Source organism: Abramis brama (assembly GCF_963993115.1).
Source record: "Abramis brama genome assembly, chromosome: 13".
In the NCBI taxonomy this organism is placed as follows: domain Eukaryota; kingdom Metazoa; phylum Chordata; class Actinopteri; order Cypriniformes; family Leuciscidae; genus Abramis; species Abramis brama.
In genome coordinates, this window is record NC_139975.1 from 30,396,023 (window position 1) to 30,414,075 (window position 18,053).

Sequence of the window (18,053 nt, forward strand, 5' to 3'; positions counted from 1 at the left end):
AGCCAAGTCTAACTCGTTCATTGTAGCGGCCAAAGCCGTTTCAAACAACTGGTATTCATCCATAGCCATCTTGCAATGTTTACTAATGACTTCGCCTTCACAGCGCTGTCGTCATCTGTTTAACTCGCCTCTGGCCCACCTATATCAGATAACCCGATGTGATTGGTACAGCTCAGATCGAGGGGCATATTTAATGAGCATCATTACTCGACACCAGAGTAACTCGCTGAGCAAATTTAGCTTGTGCTCTCGCGAGAACTCTGGATTACCAGGGTAAGTATTTACAGCAGGTTTTGTCAAACCTGATAAAGAAGTTTTCTTAATTTGCTGGTTATTTTTCTATTTGCATTTGTTTTCATCAGTTGCAGCGCAAGAGGCTAGACTAGAAGAGGCTTAGTCGACCAAAATTTTATTAGCTGGTTATTTTATTAGTCAAAAAAAAAAACCTTGCTGCAAAGTCACACAGTCTGTGAGGAACAGATCGTAAACGGCAGTATGTCGGGCAGGACAACCAAATGGTCGCATATCATCCATCAACCTCAAATATGGCTTATCATTTGAAACATTTAAGTAGGATCTTTACATGGCTGCTCACTCTAACGTTAACCTAGATAAATGTGTGCTATTATTAGGTGCATATCCAAGTGTTTGTGCGGAGTGTGGAAGCTGAAGTATAACACGCTTCATGACATGGAGCTGCCGGCGCGATCACTTTCCCAGAGAAAACAACTTAAAATACTCTGTCATTTTTGGTCATACTGATAAGAGTAATACATCATTCGAAAAGGGTCTACTTAACCTCACAACAACAAGAAAACGCTGTGCCTTTGTCAAATAAAGGAACCAAACAGGATGCGCTTTCTACCGTCTTGGTCTCCGTGAACTGGAGGACATCACATAAATGAACTGAAACTCAGCGTATAGGCTACTTGCCTCACAGACGTGGGAAATATATCTATAGAAAGCTTGAAATGTCTACTTTTAAATGAACCAATTCTAAACGAAAAGAAACTCTGCTTATGTGTTCTGTATGAAAGATATATTTCTCTGTATAGGCGCGTTCACTACTTCAGAGATGACGAGTCAGCATCATCGACTTCATCTTTTCAGCCAACACTGACACAGAAAAACAAATTTATTAATAAATAATTCAAATGTCTCCTTGCTATTTTTTCCGACTCATTCATTATCATTACTTTTGCCGGTGCTTAGCAGCAAGTTTTATGTGTGCGCTTGAGTGCGGAATAGGCTATATTACACCTATATATTTTAAACGCTCATTATGGTTTAGTATAGCCTGACGTCGTCATACTCTAGTCAGAATATGAGTCTGATACTGCTCCATTGAGCTGTGATTATGGGGCGTGTTTCAACCGCACCAGGAAAGAAAATGCCTCTGCACTCAATTGGATAGACCTACAACCAATCAGAGCAACGGAGTAAGTGACGTATGTTGAGCGACGCATAGTTGAAGGACTGCAAAAACATCTTTTTACGATCGACAAATGCCTTGATTGCGTTTCTCTGTTCCTCTTTTAAAATTAATGCGCTGTCGATATCTTCTATAACAGACGCGATGGTGGAATCTACACATCTCAATTCTCTTTGTTGTAAACGAATTCAACCCAAGTGCTCTTTGGTGACGTGGATGATTACGTTACTACTGATCATCCGCCCTGATAATTTGATTGGTCCAAACAGCTCTGGTTCGAGCATAGTTGCTCCACAACGGATCAAGTCCAGACCGAACTTCCCGACCTCAAATGTTGTGGGCGGGGCTAAGTTCGGCTGGCATCCAGGCTAGGTTTAGTATTCTCCTCAGTATATATTTAAGTAATTAAATTATTATAAACATGCGATTAGTCGACTAGTGGCTTAAATGAACGACTACTAGTCGACTAGAAAAATCTTTAGTCGGGGTCAGCCCTACTATTCATAATGTAATAACAATGTACAAACTACAATTTATAAACTATGAATTAACTATAATAGTTTGCAAATGATTAGTGCTTTGCTGCGGTATACTTTTTATAGTGTTACCGATAAGGGTGTAAGTCAATATCAATATATGAATAATATTTTTTCACAGCGCACATTATGAACTCAACCAGTGGATTCATAGCCAAAACTATGCTGAAAATGTTACTTTTAATACTCTTTATTGCTTTAAACATGACCTTACACACAAAAAGACCACAGTGAAGCAAAAACACTGACAAGAACTTAAAGAACTGAATATGACCACATACAACAAAAATGAAGCATAGTGACAAATCTCATTTTGGCAATGCAACTTGTCTTTGACAGAAAATATGTTTAAAAAATAAAAACATGTATAAACATGATGATATTGTTTACCGTAATGTATTTTATAAAAATAAACAGGTTCCGTGCTTTATTATACTCTAAAATATAGTTACTATTAATTTGTCTCAGGTATATAATTCTATAAATCATAAGATACATGTTGTGATTTCTCTTTTCTAAAAAAATTATTTTGATAAATATATGCAATGTTAGGTATTCTCAAAAATGATTTTAAGCTTCACAAATATGTTCCTTACAATATTTTTTTGTTAAGTTGAGCATAGAATAATTATACTTTTATATGGAAATATTGTAAAACATTCTATCTGTACTATTGTTGACCGTTTAATTATACAAGTTAATCTAAATCTAGCATTAAACAGTCTTTCAGGTGCTGGCTTGACAGAGCCCACTTCATTTAAATTCTATTTTAAAGAAGGGATAACATGCAAGACACCAAAACAATGAGATGTTAATTGTTTAAACTTCAAAGTAGAGCCTTATATGGATTATAAGACCACAGTTTAACCATTTATGTTCTAGATTGGAAGAGGAGACAGAAAAGTTTTCAGACATAAGACAGCAGTTGGTTTTATTAAAATACATATAAAACTATTCTGTGTGGGTGTGTGTGTGGGTGGGTGAGGGTGGAGGGATTATGTTCTCAGGAGTGCACAATGAATGACATCACATGAAAATTAAAAAATAAAGTTTCCTACAATAAGACATTTCAAATAATGGGAGAGAAGAAAAACATTAAAGCAATATTCAAAAAAATATTGTGAAACATTGGTTATCTGTGTACTTATATAGGCTATATGTGAAAAAAAATGTTTTAATTTATATACGCAAGCATTTGCTTAGTGATTGCAAAAAAAATATGAGGCTATTAAGAACCCAGCCCACTCCCCCAATACAAAAAAAATATGCCACGTTTTGTCTCTACATGTATGAGGTATGGAGCTGGATGACTATGTGGGTGTAAGAGTGAAAAATTATTTATTTATTTATTTTCTGTGCATTAGAAAACAGGAGCGCCCTTTTTCATTTTGGTCATAGATCAACCATTGTATCCATTCAATTAATATTCTGGTGATTTTGAATTTGCTACATTGTCTACCCTGGGCAGGTGTTTCCTTCCTCTATCTTGTTAGTGGGCTCTTGTGTTCATAAATATTCATTAAAAAAGTGTCAATTCAGACCCTTGCAGAGATAGAAATCCAGACATTGTGAATATGATATTGTGAAAAGGGAGTATTTCATGTCACAACAAACAAAACTGAAAAGCAAGCACATTACCAAATTACCATTTCTCTCTCTATCTAATTTACAAAATCTGTTACCATTACTTTTTCTGTGATTTTATGTTTTTAGATTATGTAGCTATAATGTCTACAGTAATTGTAATTGCAATAATGATAATATAATTTTTCCCATAATATATTATAGAAACCATTCTTAGGACACAAAATATCTAAGGCCCTATCCCCACCAGCCCTTCCCAAGGTCATTTTGTGATTTAGATATAGGAACAACTAAACATACAAAAACTAAGTCCATTTCACAGTACCCTTTCTCTAAGGACATGAGAGTGAACAGCCCTGTTGATCACCCATAATGCACAGGATCAGTTGTATATATATATTTTTTTTTTCAATTCTGTGCACATATAATGTCAAAGATACTTTGTGAGTACAAGTTGGCACAATCTTCATAAACATATAACAGTAGATAGTTATGCAGTTATGGAATTTAGCAGGCAGTGAAAATAAAGGCGAGTAAAAATGTAAACCAATGAATGACCCAAAGAGATTACTGCCAGAGTGTTGAGCAGCTGTCTTTCCGGTCTGCCCCACAATCTCTTGTAAATGAGTCATTACTTGCTGGGCAAGGTTTTGATAGAGCGATTAAGAGAGCCCATGTTAGTGGATGTATGGAGCTGAGGACTTGTACTCTTATTAGGGAGGCTACTAGAATGTCCCATTGCCTCTTCAGCAGCCCGAAGAAGAAGGGTGTAGTTGACAGCTACCTCCTCTACCTTACGTAAAAGCTGTAGTTTTTGAGTTTCAGATCGTACACTCCTGACCAGCCGAATGAATGTATGAGTAAGGTTACACAGCACCTGGAAGCTAGCTGTGACGGCACTTAGCATTCGTGAGGGACTTTTCTCAACACTTGCCACTCGTCTACATGATGCCCTGAACTCTTTAAAACGGACTGCAAGTTCTTGCTTGTACTCTGCCAGTCTTGCAGGGGGGATACGAGGTTCCCCCTCTATTTGGGGACTAATGGCACACTGCCTTAAAATTGAGAGCAGCTCATTGGCATCAAGTTGTGCATTTAGGAATCCATCAGGTAGTGAGAATATTTTGCCCTGCAAGGATTGTACTCTTGCCAAGCTAGTTTCCAGGTTCCCGCAGGCCCTCAGATCAATCCTCTGTGTTTGTGGCTCCTCTTCTTCTTCCTCCTCCTCCTCCTCCTCCTCCTCCTCTTCCCCACTGCAATCCTCTGCATGAAGTACCTGAAGAGTTTTGCTGACTACTGGCATTGCCCTTGAATCTAGATGCATTCCAGGCAATACCTGCAAGGGGATGGAATAAGACAGTTCATCTTTTTCACTGCTCTCATCAGCAGCTTCACATTTGCGATAACAGAAGCAGAAAGAGCAACATTTTTCTCTGTCCTCAGTATCCTCACTTGGCAACCCTAGAACCTCAGCAGTACCCTCACGACTTTCCTGAATTAGCTCTTCTCCCTGAATAAAAAATATCCCTTTTTTCTTTGCATCCCCATCTTTAGTATGTACAGGCTCCACTGGAGTTGGAAGTCTAAGTCCAGTGGCCCTCACTCTTTCCATTTCTTTCTCAAGGCTCTTGGCTTTTGTAGTTTTAACCTCAGCATACAGGGGAGTGCTGTCATTATTATCAATCTCCCCTATACTATATCTTCTTTGTAGCTTTTTATATTGTGGCGCACTCATGCATTCTGAATGGGTGGTGCAAGTAGGCAAGCATGATGTAGGTGTATCTCTAGGTTCCCTAGACTCAAGGCTTGTGGAGCGGATTCGAGTGGTTTTGATTTCCAAAGTTTGAGGTTTCCGTAATTCTCCTTGAGCATGTGGAGACTTCGGAATTGCTGGGGGTGTTTTAGAGATTGCCCTCTCTCTTCCTCTCTGATCAGTTGCAGAACCAACCGCTGTATCTGGGAGACACATTCCACGGCACATTCTCTTACAGTCGCAGCTGCGTCGCTGTTCTCTTGAGATCCCAGGAACTTTCTGTACAGGACTTGTGCGCAGTTGGCAGGCACAAGGGGTAAATGATGGAACAGGAGAGGATCCCTGTGGAATGAACTCTCCTTGTGATGTTTTAGGTTTTAGAAGCTCCTCCAGGAACTCTAGCTCGTACTGCCTGACTTTTTGAAGCTGTGCACGACGCTCATCTGTCTCTCTGCGCAAACGTGCTGGGAAAGTGGCTGAAATTAAGTTCCTAAAACTCAGGAATGGAGTACGCTGGGATTTGGCTTTGTTATTTGCCTGTTTCTTGTACTCGGCTCCTGGGATAGTTGCACCCTTTTCCACACAACCTAAGACGTGTGTCGGGTCTACCAGAACAGGCACACTTTTAGGGGTTTTCTGTGGTTCCACAGGGGCTTTACTCTGGGAGTTCTCTGCCTTTGCCTCTGACATCTCTTTCTGTTCTGCTTTAACAGGCATAACTGGTGAGTACTTAGTTGGAGGCAGGGTGCTGGGCTTCACCAAGCTTGCATCAGATGTTTTCGTTGTGTTCTCTTTGTTGCTAGCTAACTGAAGTCCTTTGGCACGGAGACGCTCATCATCTGTGGGAGACGAGTGAAACACTACCACTTTTGGGGCCTGTGGATCTTTTAAACGCACCTGTGGGCCAGGCTCTGGTCGTACTGGACATGTGCAGAACAAGTCAGAAGCTGGCAGAAGGCCCTTTGAACTTGAAGGCTTCGTGGTCTCACTTGAGGCATTCTCGGCATCTTGGCACATATTTGTTGAACAAATTTTTGCAGATGCAGTTCTATCCACAGGCAAGAGAACCGGTAAGGCTATACTGGTAGTTTCTAGGGTAACTTTACCAGAATCTTTTTCCTGGACACCTTCTGAGGTAATAGAGCTTGGTTTTTCTTTATCAACAAGAGGCAATTGATCTGTGTTGACTTGGGGAGCACAAACTTGCTCTGATGCTTTTAGTTCTTCAGATGCCTGTTGTTCAGACTCTTCCAAACACTCTTTTACAGGGCCTTTTTCTGATTTTTCTATATCCTTCTCACTTTTTGTTTCATGGCTCTTCCCCTGCTCCACAGAGTTGTCAGAGGGACTAATTTCTTGACTGGGACAAACTTTCAAGGGCACAGTCTTACTTAAGATCACAGGCTTTGGTGGACACCCGCCACGGATCTGACTCATTGAAAAAGCCCCTCCCCCAATTGCTTGTGTTGTACAGCCAGGGATTGACAAGGGGAAGTCTCGTCGACTGAAAAGTCGCTCTTTGTTGATGTGGTGGGCAAATAGATATGCCTGGTTCTGATGCTGCTTCATGGCAGACACCATCTCAGACACATCAGTTAGCTCTGATGAATTTGTCTCATGTCCAGAGTCTAGGGATGATTCAGGGGTTATGGCAGCAAGCACAATCAACCCTGTAAGGGAACAGAAACAAAACACAACCATGCTCGTAAGAAATCACGTAAGCTCTTGTCACTTCAGGTAAGCAAAATTACAGAGACAATATACTATTGTTCTAACAAAATTAAATATTAAACTAATCTAAAAATGTTGTTGTTTTGTTGTTGAGGAGTAGTTAACACTGCATTGATGCTTGTTTTGGGACGGTCTAGCTTCATATGTCAGGCTACTATAATTTGAAGATAATTTCAGGCTACTATAATTTGAAGATAATTTATCAAAAAGTGCACAAACCACAAATTTTAAATGAATACTTATGATTTAAAAAATTTGCTTGACTTTCAAAAGTTTAATTTACTCATAGACATGGTAAAGAACCTGCACTTTTAATAGTACATATGTCCACCTGCTGTCTGTGGTGTCTGCTGGTGATGGTGTGGGTAATCCTCCGATGCAGCTAGTGCTTCCAGTGCCTGGAGGGTGGATACTAATGCATCATCTAACTCCTGAGCATGGTCTTGAACTGTCCTAGTGGTCACATTATCAATCAGTGTTACAGGAACTTCCTCTTGACCCTCTGCCACAGCAGCAGAGGCTTTGATTCCTTTCCGCCCCTTTTTCGGGTCATCTTCATCAGAGCTGTTATCACGAAACCCTGGGGGTGGAGCTGCTATGCCAGGAGGGGGAGGCTGCAACTTTCCTCCTCCATCATCCAGCTCTTCATCTTCCTCATTCCCAGGTAGTGGTAAGGCAATGAGATCAACAGCAGCTCCTTCACGAGAAGCACATGCATTTTTGCACTGCTGCAAAATGAGTCTTCCAGCCTCCCCAGTGTCCGAAATCAAACCTTCAGCTTGGAGTTTTGCCTTGCAGGAGTCACAGAAAAACCTCTGAGTAGGCTCCATTGTTTTCGCTCTGCTCCTGAAGCTTGAACTGTCACCAGTGGGACCATCTTGTTCAGCCACAGATTCAGTGCTCTTTAGAGTGGGGTCAGACTTTGTGCGTGAGCGACTCTGTACCTGTGAGATAAGGTTCTCATTAATGTCAAGCTCCTGCTCTGCTTGTATCTGAAGCTCTTGCATCTGTTGTTGCTCTTTTAAATGGATGTGACACAGGCCAAGGTGCTGAGATATGGGTGATGCTGATGTCTTCTGTGTTGCCTCTCTGGACGCCCCCTCTCTCTCTTCGCGACGACTCCCACTTAACACAGTGGCTCCGGAGCGGAATTGGGCATGGGAGCTTCTGGAATCTAAAGGACAGAACTGTCTGAGTGGTTGAACGAGTAGAAAACATGATGGATGTGAATGAGTCCAGATGACAAACGTGAATCTGTTGAGTTCTCAGAGATGGAAATAAAGCCTTGGGGATGTGATGGTATGCTGTGATCTTTCTCATTGGCAGACCACAGGAGACGCCAACATCCAATGCATGGTTTTGTGATACAATACAATATATACTGAACTTTCAGATATATGAATTTATCTAGATCAGAATTTCCGTCACACTCACATAAACTGACACAAGATGAAAATGGAGAGCTCAAGACGATGGAGAGGTCAAGCTGGAATTATGAATGGTTGCCATGATAAATCCTTAAAATAATCAGAAATTCCTTTTGGAAGAAATCTGATGAATTCATGTCATGATTTATTGATTGATGTTTCTCACTATTAGAAACAACTTAATGACCAGCATATATTTTGGATGCCACCATGGGCATGTTCTCACCATTATTACATATATTTTTCTTTGAAATGTCCCAAGCTGCATATGTAACATAACATATTTTAGTTCCTCTTGTCATTGAAAGATGAAAGCAAAGCAAATGCACTTTCAGAAAATGATATGCAATGACTTTTTGTATATATATTTTAATGAAATTGCAACAATAAAATTTTTAACATACCTGCCTTGATCATATAAGGCTGACCAGGTATCCTGCAGTAGATTGTCCTTTTAGGGTCCACAAATAGCTTGTAATAGCCAGAGATCAAACAGGCAAAGTTTGATGCATCTGGCCACTCCATTAACAAGACCAAGGGCTACAATAATTAGTATGGAAACAGATTTTAGTATAGTATTACATTTTAGAATGTTATATATTGCAATACTGTTTCTCTCTCTCTCTCTCACACACACACACAAAATTACCATAGGGTTAAAACTATAATATAAATTCATTCAGCTTTTTTAATTTCTGCATTTTGTTTTCCACACCTTTGCTTCCAGAATAACAACTTCAACACGGGCTACCCCGTGATGCTCTCTAAAGAGCTGGACTTTGGCCACGCGGCTGAACTCTGCTAAAACAGTTGTTAGGTTGTTCTTCAGGTCAATTACATGACTGATACCGTGTCTCGGGCCAACCAACAATGTAGTGGCTGACTGCTTCTCATCCTTTCAATAAAAAAAGAAAATAATCAGAAATTGAATGAGAAGTTGTTGTTTTTTAAGCTATTGAGATATTAAAACATTTTTGTAAATCTTTAAAATCAGTGCAAAAATGTAAAGATTATTTGTATAGTCTTGATTATTGGTTGAGAAGCTATGTCAGATTCATGTTACCAAGCCAACTGTGTGAAACAAGAAGCCTCCAAATGGCGGGAGGTCATTCAAGACACGCATATACTGTAGTTTTCCTTGAAGAGAAGAAACCTGCATGGATGAAGAGAAAATAAAGCTGGTGAGTTGTACAAGTGCACAGAGGGTGATATTCTAGCCAGCAGAGGGCAATGTTTCGCTGCTATAAGGTGTGCGATGGCTATAAATGATCAGTATGTAGAAATTAATTGGACACAGCATATCTCTATTCCAATATTACACATTTCAGATATGTTCTTAGGTCATAAAATTCACACAAATACAAAAAAACTACATTTTGCATTAGATGACATAAATGGTTTCTTTGTGACATGTTTCTTAAGTCACTATTTAAGATTTATTTGACCCAAATATTCCTAGTAACCAGATATACCTTGTTACCAGCTGGTGGAGGATGCTGATATGTCTTCAACAGCTGTGAGAGAGTCTTGCAGACGTTTTTCTCCTTGACGGTTGGCAACAGAGTCAAAGGAAGGAAAGGTTCCAAACCCCATTCTTTCCTAAAGAAAATTATGCAGGTTTAAAGCATGCAACCAGCTACAAGACCTTATAGTACACTTTGATGGTTTTATCAGCGTCATCTGCCACTGCCACTGATAACAGCTTATTTTCGGTATAAAAGTATATGCTTTTTCCTATGGTTACCACATGTGTGTTTCTTTGGAAAAAGAAGGCTAAAGTCCTGTTCACACAAAAATTCTGTCATTATTCAAAATTCATGCATGTTTTAAGACTTACTCAACGTGCTTTAGAGAAATCTTCTGATTGGGTCTCGCCATGGACACAGTGATGTAGATGTGAAGGGCTGCCAACCTAAGTGTAACGTCGGACTTCCAATCCATTCCATATCGCTCTTTAATGACGTCATTGCGGCTCTGTGGGAATTCAGAACAAACAATAGATCAAAAGGCTTTATACTAATATCAGACTACCTGTGTGAACATTCGTTTGACTCATGACTAAAGGACTCATGAATAAATCCACCTGTATGTAGAGGTACTCAAATGCTGCGGGGTCTCTCCTCAGTAAGTCAGCAGGGTCCTTTGGGAAGAAGCAAATGCGGAAAAGACACTTCATTCCTTGGAAGTAGGTCCTGTGAACTACCTGAAAATATAGAAGAAAATGAGAATTCAGAATTTATTATAGAATTCACCTTTAAAATACAGCACTAACAAACAGTCCAGTACTAAATTGTCACATTCCATTCCTTATGCAAGTAAGGTTATGTGCTGCTGGCAGCCATATCAAATTTAATTCAACGTCACGTAATTTAGGTTTTCCCAGTTCTTAATAACAAAAGAGTTGCACTGTATATTTATATACGACGACATCCATAAGTCTGAGACCACACTGAAAATAAAATCCATGATTCAAAACCAGTGAATAAGGAACAATGGAATAATTTAACTGAAAATTAAATTTATGTCACTATAATCAAATAAAAGAATTAGTAACTGAGCATTTGAACTCCTTTGTACAGACGGTCTTGCTTCCATTGGACCACAAGATGCTCTTTGGAATATTTTCAAATCATGCTGGATAACATGGATCACTGGTATTTAATTACCATTAAATACAAATTAATTAAAATTGAGTTTTCTTTAACTTTCGTTGTTTGTTCCAACTCGCCATAGGAAGCTAGTGTACCACACATTTTTAAGGATTTCTCTTAAACCCTTTGAACTTTAGAGTGAAGGTAATGCATCAGTCATTGGTTTTTGGGTGGCATTTACTCACATGAGATAGTGGCTGGTTTTCTTGGAGCAGATGCAGCCTCTGATTCTGGGCCAGTCCACCAGACTCCAGCACCAAAGCAAAATGCTCAATGTAGCGTAGAGAAAGGCGATCCTGCAGCGATGATATTACATCCTGTGGCAAAAGGGAAAAGTAGTTTGATTGGTTGGTGTTATTAGCCCCTAAGGCTAAAATCATGAGTTCTGCTATATAACAATAGCTCAGATATGCAATGCAAAGTAAATGTAGTGGAAAGCATTGGCATCAGCAGTGTGTAAACTACAGGAGGATGGGCTTGACATTTCCATCAGTGATAAAGCATTGAAACCAGCATTCTTAATCACTGTACCCCACTCTGAGAATATCTGTCACTGGAGACAAATGTATGAGGGTTTCTACTGACTAGTGGCTTTACTTCTGAAAAGACTCCAAATATTTGATGAGGTTTCCATGTGACTAAAGCAAATGCTGTGCTTCAAATGCGTGCTTGTCTGGAGCGTACTGACTAGTGTGAAGTGATACATTATATACTTAGTGTTTGATGATAGTAACTCTCACAATGGGAGATTGACAGATTACTGTGTTGTGTACTGTCTGTCACCAGGATTGAGATAATCTGTTTGGTGATATTGACCAAAGGCTGAAGATATCACCTCGGGAAGGATTGTGAAAAATGTGGACCTCGCTGTGAAACCACAAATGTAGGAAAGGCAAAAAACTTGCTAGGTTTAATGCCATTTAATCTTGTTTATTTACATCATTATCAGTATTTTGATATTGATAGTAACGGATATATAGTTTTCCTGTTTGGCTTGAACTTTCAAAAATGTATAGATCCTTTGATGCTGATGTAATTGTAAAAGTTGTGTTTTACATGTTTCAATTGTTTATAGCCCCTAGAAAAATTGCAATTCACCTTTTTTTTTATCTACAATCTAAATTATGTAGATTTAAAAGAAAATGTCAGCTCTGCAAATGAAAAGTGCTGACATGTTTTTCCTTTTTTGCTTTCAGAATGAAATGTAATAATGTTGGCTAATGAATTTTCTAAACCAAGTTAAACCTTAAATGTGCAGGTGTCAGTTCGGTTATAGAATGCTGCGTTGCCATACTAACCATTAGCATCTGTTCTAGGGAGTCTTGTTTTGTGTGAAACATGACACGGGATTGAAGATGTACATAAACATACAAATGCCTTCCATGCACAACAATGTATTTTCTTTGTTTGTGTTACCTGCCCAGGGACTATGGATGTAAATTAGCAATACTACAATCTAGCATGTTCATTAACATGCATTAAATAAACAAACAAAATTAAAAATAAATTCATAGTGAATTCCCCCCATTGTGTTTCTAGTAACAGGGAACAGTTTTCCCATAACACTCACCCTAACAGTGGTGCGGCTGTCAAATGTAAAGGATTTGATCTGTCCATTTTCCAGAAACACCTTCAACACATTTGGTATCAGAAGCAGAGACTCGTCTTTAAGCATGGTCTAAAGAAAACAGAGGGGAGAAAGAAGGAAGAAGCAGTCAGTGAACACTGGATGAGATATTAAGGAAATAATCTCCTAAGGATCTTCTAAGAGTCAAAGAAAGAATATAGAAACACATGAGAGGACTTAGACTGCTTTTATTTAAGGTTTTCCATTCAGTTAAAGTCTAAAACAATGGTTAAAGGGAAGATCTTTGTCTTAACTCATATGCAATAATTTTTAATGAATTGGAAATATGACCAAAACTACTTAAGACATACACATTATGACTCATTAAGAATTAAGCATTAGTTGTATCACATCCATTCCATATCCAATACGAAACCATGTTCTATAAATGCAGATCAATTGGACTCAAACACTGAATTCAGTTGCAGAATATATTTGTAGCAAAAAGAGGAAATCTTCAAGGCATCTACTTTCTATCCAATAAAAAGTTAAAGGTGCACTAAGTCATTTTTTGTATATGTTGAATTGGCTCATTCATTTTACTGGTTCAAAAGCCTACAGCCATGCTGTCATCGCCAAAACCAGAACTGACTCCAAATCATCGATCCTCATCAAACTGAAATGGTATGCTGTCTTTGAGTCACCAGATCCATGTGTCACTAAACTGAAATGTCTCGGGGCATTAATAGAAGTACATTGTACTGAGTTTGACCTCATGGCAGAGCCTTCAAAGTTTCCTGGAGAGGGTTCCTAATTCACATCAACTAACAGAGAGCCTCAAGGTTCAGTGCTTGGCGCCTTCCTCTTTAGAGTAGAAAAATCAGACCCTACATGGCTGAATACGCTGCACAGCTATTGTGCAGACTCTTGTCGTCTCAAGACTGGACTACTGCAGGGCTCTGTTGGCCAGTGATACAGAACACAGCAATGGGTCCGGTTCTTAAATCAACCCAAAAAGGTCCATGTCACATCCGTCCTAGTCTCACTGCTCCTTCTGTGGTGGAACAACCTTCCAGACTCCACATGAATGTTTGCTAAATGAATAAATATAAATCTTTCTGAACAACCAAAGACAACAACTTTGGATGTTATCTTGACAACTGTCGCCGAAGATGCAGTAAATTGTAAAAGCAAAGTTTTGGTGTGGCATTTAAGAAATATCCTATTTAGATGCATAACTGTCACCCATATTAATTTATCTTATGATGTAAAGTGCCAGATAATAATGAAGTCAAGTGAATGGTATTTTCTGATTTCTATGCCTCTGATGTGACAATCATTTGAATCACATTTGCATACGACTTAGAAAAAGTGGGGGGAAATGACTTAGTGCACCTTGAAGTGAGTGAGAAACCTTGAAGGCAATTGTGTATGAAGAATGAGAGGTCATTAAGTTTAGTAGCATCCCGACACCTGCGTCATATTGATTTGTACCACGTTCCATGTTGTTGTGGGAGTACGTGAGACATAAGGTTTACTTTCTATCAGCTGTCCACTGATCTTCCACTGAGTATCAATAACGATTTCATGTAATCAAATGCTGACATTCATGGGTGTATCAGACCTCATTCAAAGTTTCTATATAATCGATTCAGTACGTTTGGCAAGTGTTTTACCCAAAGGCTGTAGGCTTGCTTCTGGAAACGTGTAAAATGCTATCACACTTTAAACAACAAATACAGAATGGAAACAAATAAGCAAGCATCAATTTGGCATGTCATTTGGGACCATGTTATGACATGTGGTGAAGTGAGCAGGTTGGCTAACTCTGTTTCATACATTCAGCACAATCCCAATCAATTGCTCGTTAGCTACGGCGTGAGATGATGTGATATGAATAATAAGTCCCACGTTGGCATTTGTCTTTAAGCCTAACCCCCTTAATAAAACGTTTACACTGCTTATGTACTCTGTGCTGACAGGCGAGTTTTAATGAAGAAAGCCCTGCTGGCCCCTGCTGATCACACAAGATGGATTGACATGATTAGAGGAGGCTCAGGTGAGGGTGGTTTGCTCTTTACCGATTTTGGCCCTCTAGGCCTGATCAGCAAGTTTCTTCTTCCAGGAGAGCTGCACACCCCTCCCATCGGTCCGCTTTATTAAATTGGTGCGACCAGCACCCAAGGGTGTAGTGTTGACTCTTCCTTGCTCACAAGGCAGATATCAAACTGTATGGGACATAATCCATGGACATTGACATTAACATGGGTGCTATCGACCCATGTTCACCAAGAGGAGATGGCAGCTGTAGTGCTAATGAAAAGCTACGAATGAATGAATGTCTAGTAACAACATTAAAGGTTATGGGGAGTCTTTCTCTAGATGCAATGCAACCTTATTCAATTTTCAGTTTAGTAGGCTGGAATCGTTAAAAGGAAGCTGACACTAATTTCCTCCACGTAACTCTGTTACCCTAAACATCTCAATCGGAACCAGACGGAATTGACCTATCGGTGAGCCCCGCCCCCCTTAGTTACTGTTGCTAACTCGGACAAACAAACAGAGTTGCTAACTGTCTTACAATGACAGCCGTCAGTGTGAAAACTTTGTCCCAAGGTGTTTTTGATCAATTTTGGACACAGATGGACCACTTCTCGTCAAGGAGCATTCAAGCGGGACTCAAATATGCCATGGAGGGATATATAAAAGATTTTAAAATAAAATGTTGGATAAAAAGATTAATTTGGAAGCGAGGGTTTACAGATCACAATGCAAGCGGGAGAAGCCTCATGTTACGGTCCTCACGGTCGCAGATGACAACATCCAGGATCAACACTGTTCATGTAGGGTAAGATTAAATTAATTTACATTTAATCAGTTTAATATAGAGAGGCACTGAATTGTAGACCTTCGTTTATGTGTTTTTGACCTATACTGTACATGACGTGAGAACAGTTAGCTATTTAGGTTTGTACGTTAGCATGGACTCACTAACTTAATAAGTATTAAGTTATAATACTTGTAACTTAATAAGAGTATGACAACCAGAAAATGAACGTTTTCATTGGGTTTGAATCTTTAGGGTTACTGCGCCCACATCATTGATGTTATAAATAAACTGGGCTTCAGTCGTATTGCACAGATAATTGGTCCGTTCACACAAATCTTATCACACTTTTGAAACGTGCTGGTGAATGTGCGCATTCAATACATGAATACACATGCCCATCCTCTCAGGATACCTAGAATCAGTGTTACAAGTACCCCAGTCACGTTTTACCACTTTTGCAGCATAAACACCATCAAACCGATGAGAGCTTCGGATCTTCCAATGTTTCTCTATGGCGCTGAAACCTAAAGATGTCCGAGTTCCAGTCCCCGTGAAAATGATACTCAACTGCCATTGGCTCATCTGCGTTCGAGGGGATGGGCTTACCGATAGGTCAATTATTCAAAGCACCTGCTGTTAGAATTTTTATTCAATGTTGCATTTGTGTTCAAGTCAGTCTACTGTAAATTCAAATAAATCTCAGCACGCAAACTAGGATGCTTCTGTTAAAATCTGCCCGACTGACATCTTTGCAAATCTACCCTACGAATATGAAAAAGAGAAAAACTAGAGCCCTTTCATTCCAACCAAACCATGCGTAGCCAATTCCAAGCCCTGTGTTTTCATGTATGTACTTTAATATAGTCTTGAAGATGAAATCACAGAAGAAGTGAACGTTTTGAATTTATCCTTTTAGCTTTTCGAAATGGAGGACCAAATCTAGATTAAGGAAGCACAATAGGAGAGGGATTTCCGCATTGCCCCTCTGGGTAATAAACCTGCAGTCTGATGAAATGAGATGAGATGTGGAGGGAATCGCACTTCAGTATTTAAACTCTGAAATGACAGCCATGTCACTCTCAAAAGGAGACACTAGGGATGGACACATTCACTTTGCCTTTGGAAATAATAACAATTATAATCATAAACAGACCATGAACAGTCATGTCACAAAATACCTTGAGACCGTTCGACAAACTCAATCCTGGTCTCATTTCAGCACATAAGGAAAGCTGTGTTAGCACAGATGTGACTGGGGTGTGATGTGAGCAAGAGGCAGCAGCACATACTGAGTCTGGGTCGCTGATGGACACTTGCTCAGAAAAGCGCACTTTGGGGGGATTGGTTCGCAGACGAGCTTTCTTGGCTGCACTTATGAAGGCAGACTTAGGTGACTAAGGAAAGACAAAGGGAGAGTGGGAAGAAAGAAAGAAATAGACAGGAAAACTGAAGTTATTTAGAGTTAAAAGCTTTAAACATAACAAAAATAGTCTTATATATGTACTTGAAAAGAGTTGTGTAAGATGTGTTTTCTGGTAATATATCCCCTTTGGAAAATAGTTTTTATTTTTTACACATTTTTGGAATGCTGAAAATGCAATTGCAATTGGGATAAGAAAAAAACAATTCAAGATACATTCTCTGCAAACATGTCTTAATCTTCTCAAGTAAAAAAAAAAAAAAAAAAACATGCGTACATAAGACATGTTTTACTGGAAAACAAGACAAAAATGAATACAATTATTTCTAGGACTGTATATTTGAAATCTTTGAATACATTTTGGTAATTCACACTAAAGCCCATACTTCAGGCCTTCAATGCAACAAACACATCATGTGTTGCTTTGACCCCAAAAAAGCATTAGAAATGGCTTCACACAAGGGCAATTTTATCATTGATTAATTTGCATAGAATATCTAATGTGTTTACTGTATGTGCTGATTATTCAGTTTTAATATCATGGTCTGGTTGTACCACTGGAGCTGTATACACAAAGGATCAGTTTTTTCTTGTCAACAGCTGAGGATTTGATTCGGCTCCGCAAGCTCAGTAGCAAACAGGTCAAAGTTGAAATTGTTTAAACTTTTAAACGCTGCTACAGCGCTCGATCTGCGTGCAATGTGACAGCATGGTTAATGCTGTGGCTTGGTACTTTACTCCACTGAGCTCAAGGCATTGGGGAATGTTGACACAAACCATGTGGGCCTTAAAAGAGACATTTCACATTTTCACTACTGAGCTTTAGTCTCAATGCACTAATTATATAAGAATGTGGCACAAAGCAAATGGTGTGTTTTTGTACACAAAGCTACACCTACATTTTAAATTCCAGTAAAAATTTACAGATAATATTGAAATTGGCATAGTAGTTTGACAATGGCACTGAAAGGGACTGATTTAATGTAATTTTGATCGGAGAACACATAATGTCCTTAACTACCTGTTGTGGTTGCAGCACAGTGAGAACAATCGAATCCTTGCACCGCCTGCAGAAGAAAAAGACATTTTGGCTAGTGAGCTGCAGAATGTAAAAAGAGTGTC

The 18,053-nt window shown here is 39.2% G+C and overlaps 1 protein-coding gene across 1 annotated transcript; it reads right to left on the reverse strand.

The window, feature by feature from the left end:
• Positions 1–2,169: 2,169 nt before the first annotated feature.
• Positions 2,170–17,998, reverse strand: frmpd3 (FERM and PDZ domain containing 3). The gene is made up of 12 exons (XM_084132580.1): positions 17,953–17,998; positions 16,801–16,905; positions 12,685–12,792; positions 11,300–11,431; positions 10,547–10,666; positions 10,301–10,437; positions 9,936–10,062; positions 9,527–9,616; positions 9,179–9,358; positions 8,868–9,003; positions 7,368–8,210; positions 2,170–6,975 (listed from the first exon to the last, which is right to left on the reverse strand). Exons 3-12 carry the CDS (start codon positions 12,787–12,789, stop codon positions 4,184–4,186), a joined length of 4,662 nt encoding a protein of 1,553 aa, XP_083988706.1. The 5' UTR covers positions 12,790–12,792; positions 16,801–16,905; positions 17,953–17,998; the 3' UTR covers positions 2,170–4,183.
• Positions 17,999–18,053: the final 55 nt, after the last annotated feature.

What these genes read in the sequence shown, in the direction of transcription:
- frmpd3 (XM_084132580.1), bottom strand. Translation starts at nt 12,789, where the DNA reads ATGCTTAAAGACGAGTCTCTGCTTCTGATACCAAATGTGTTGAAGGTG. An exon ending in CTCCACCAGCTGGTAACAAG is followed by an intron (nt 9,617 to 9,935) that starts GTATATCTGGTT and finishes TCATCCATGCAG; the next exon opens with GTTTCTTCTCTTCAAGGAAA. An exon ending in GCAGACACCACAGACAGCAG is followed by an intron (nt 6,976 to 7,367) that starts GTGGACATATGT and finishes GTTCCCTTACAG; the next exon opens with GGTTGATTGTGCTTGCTGCC.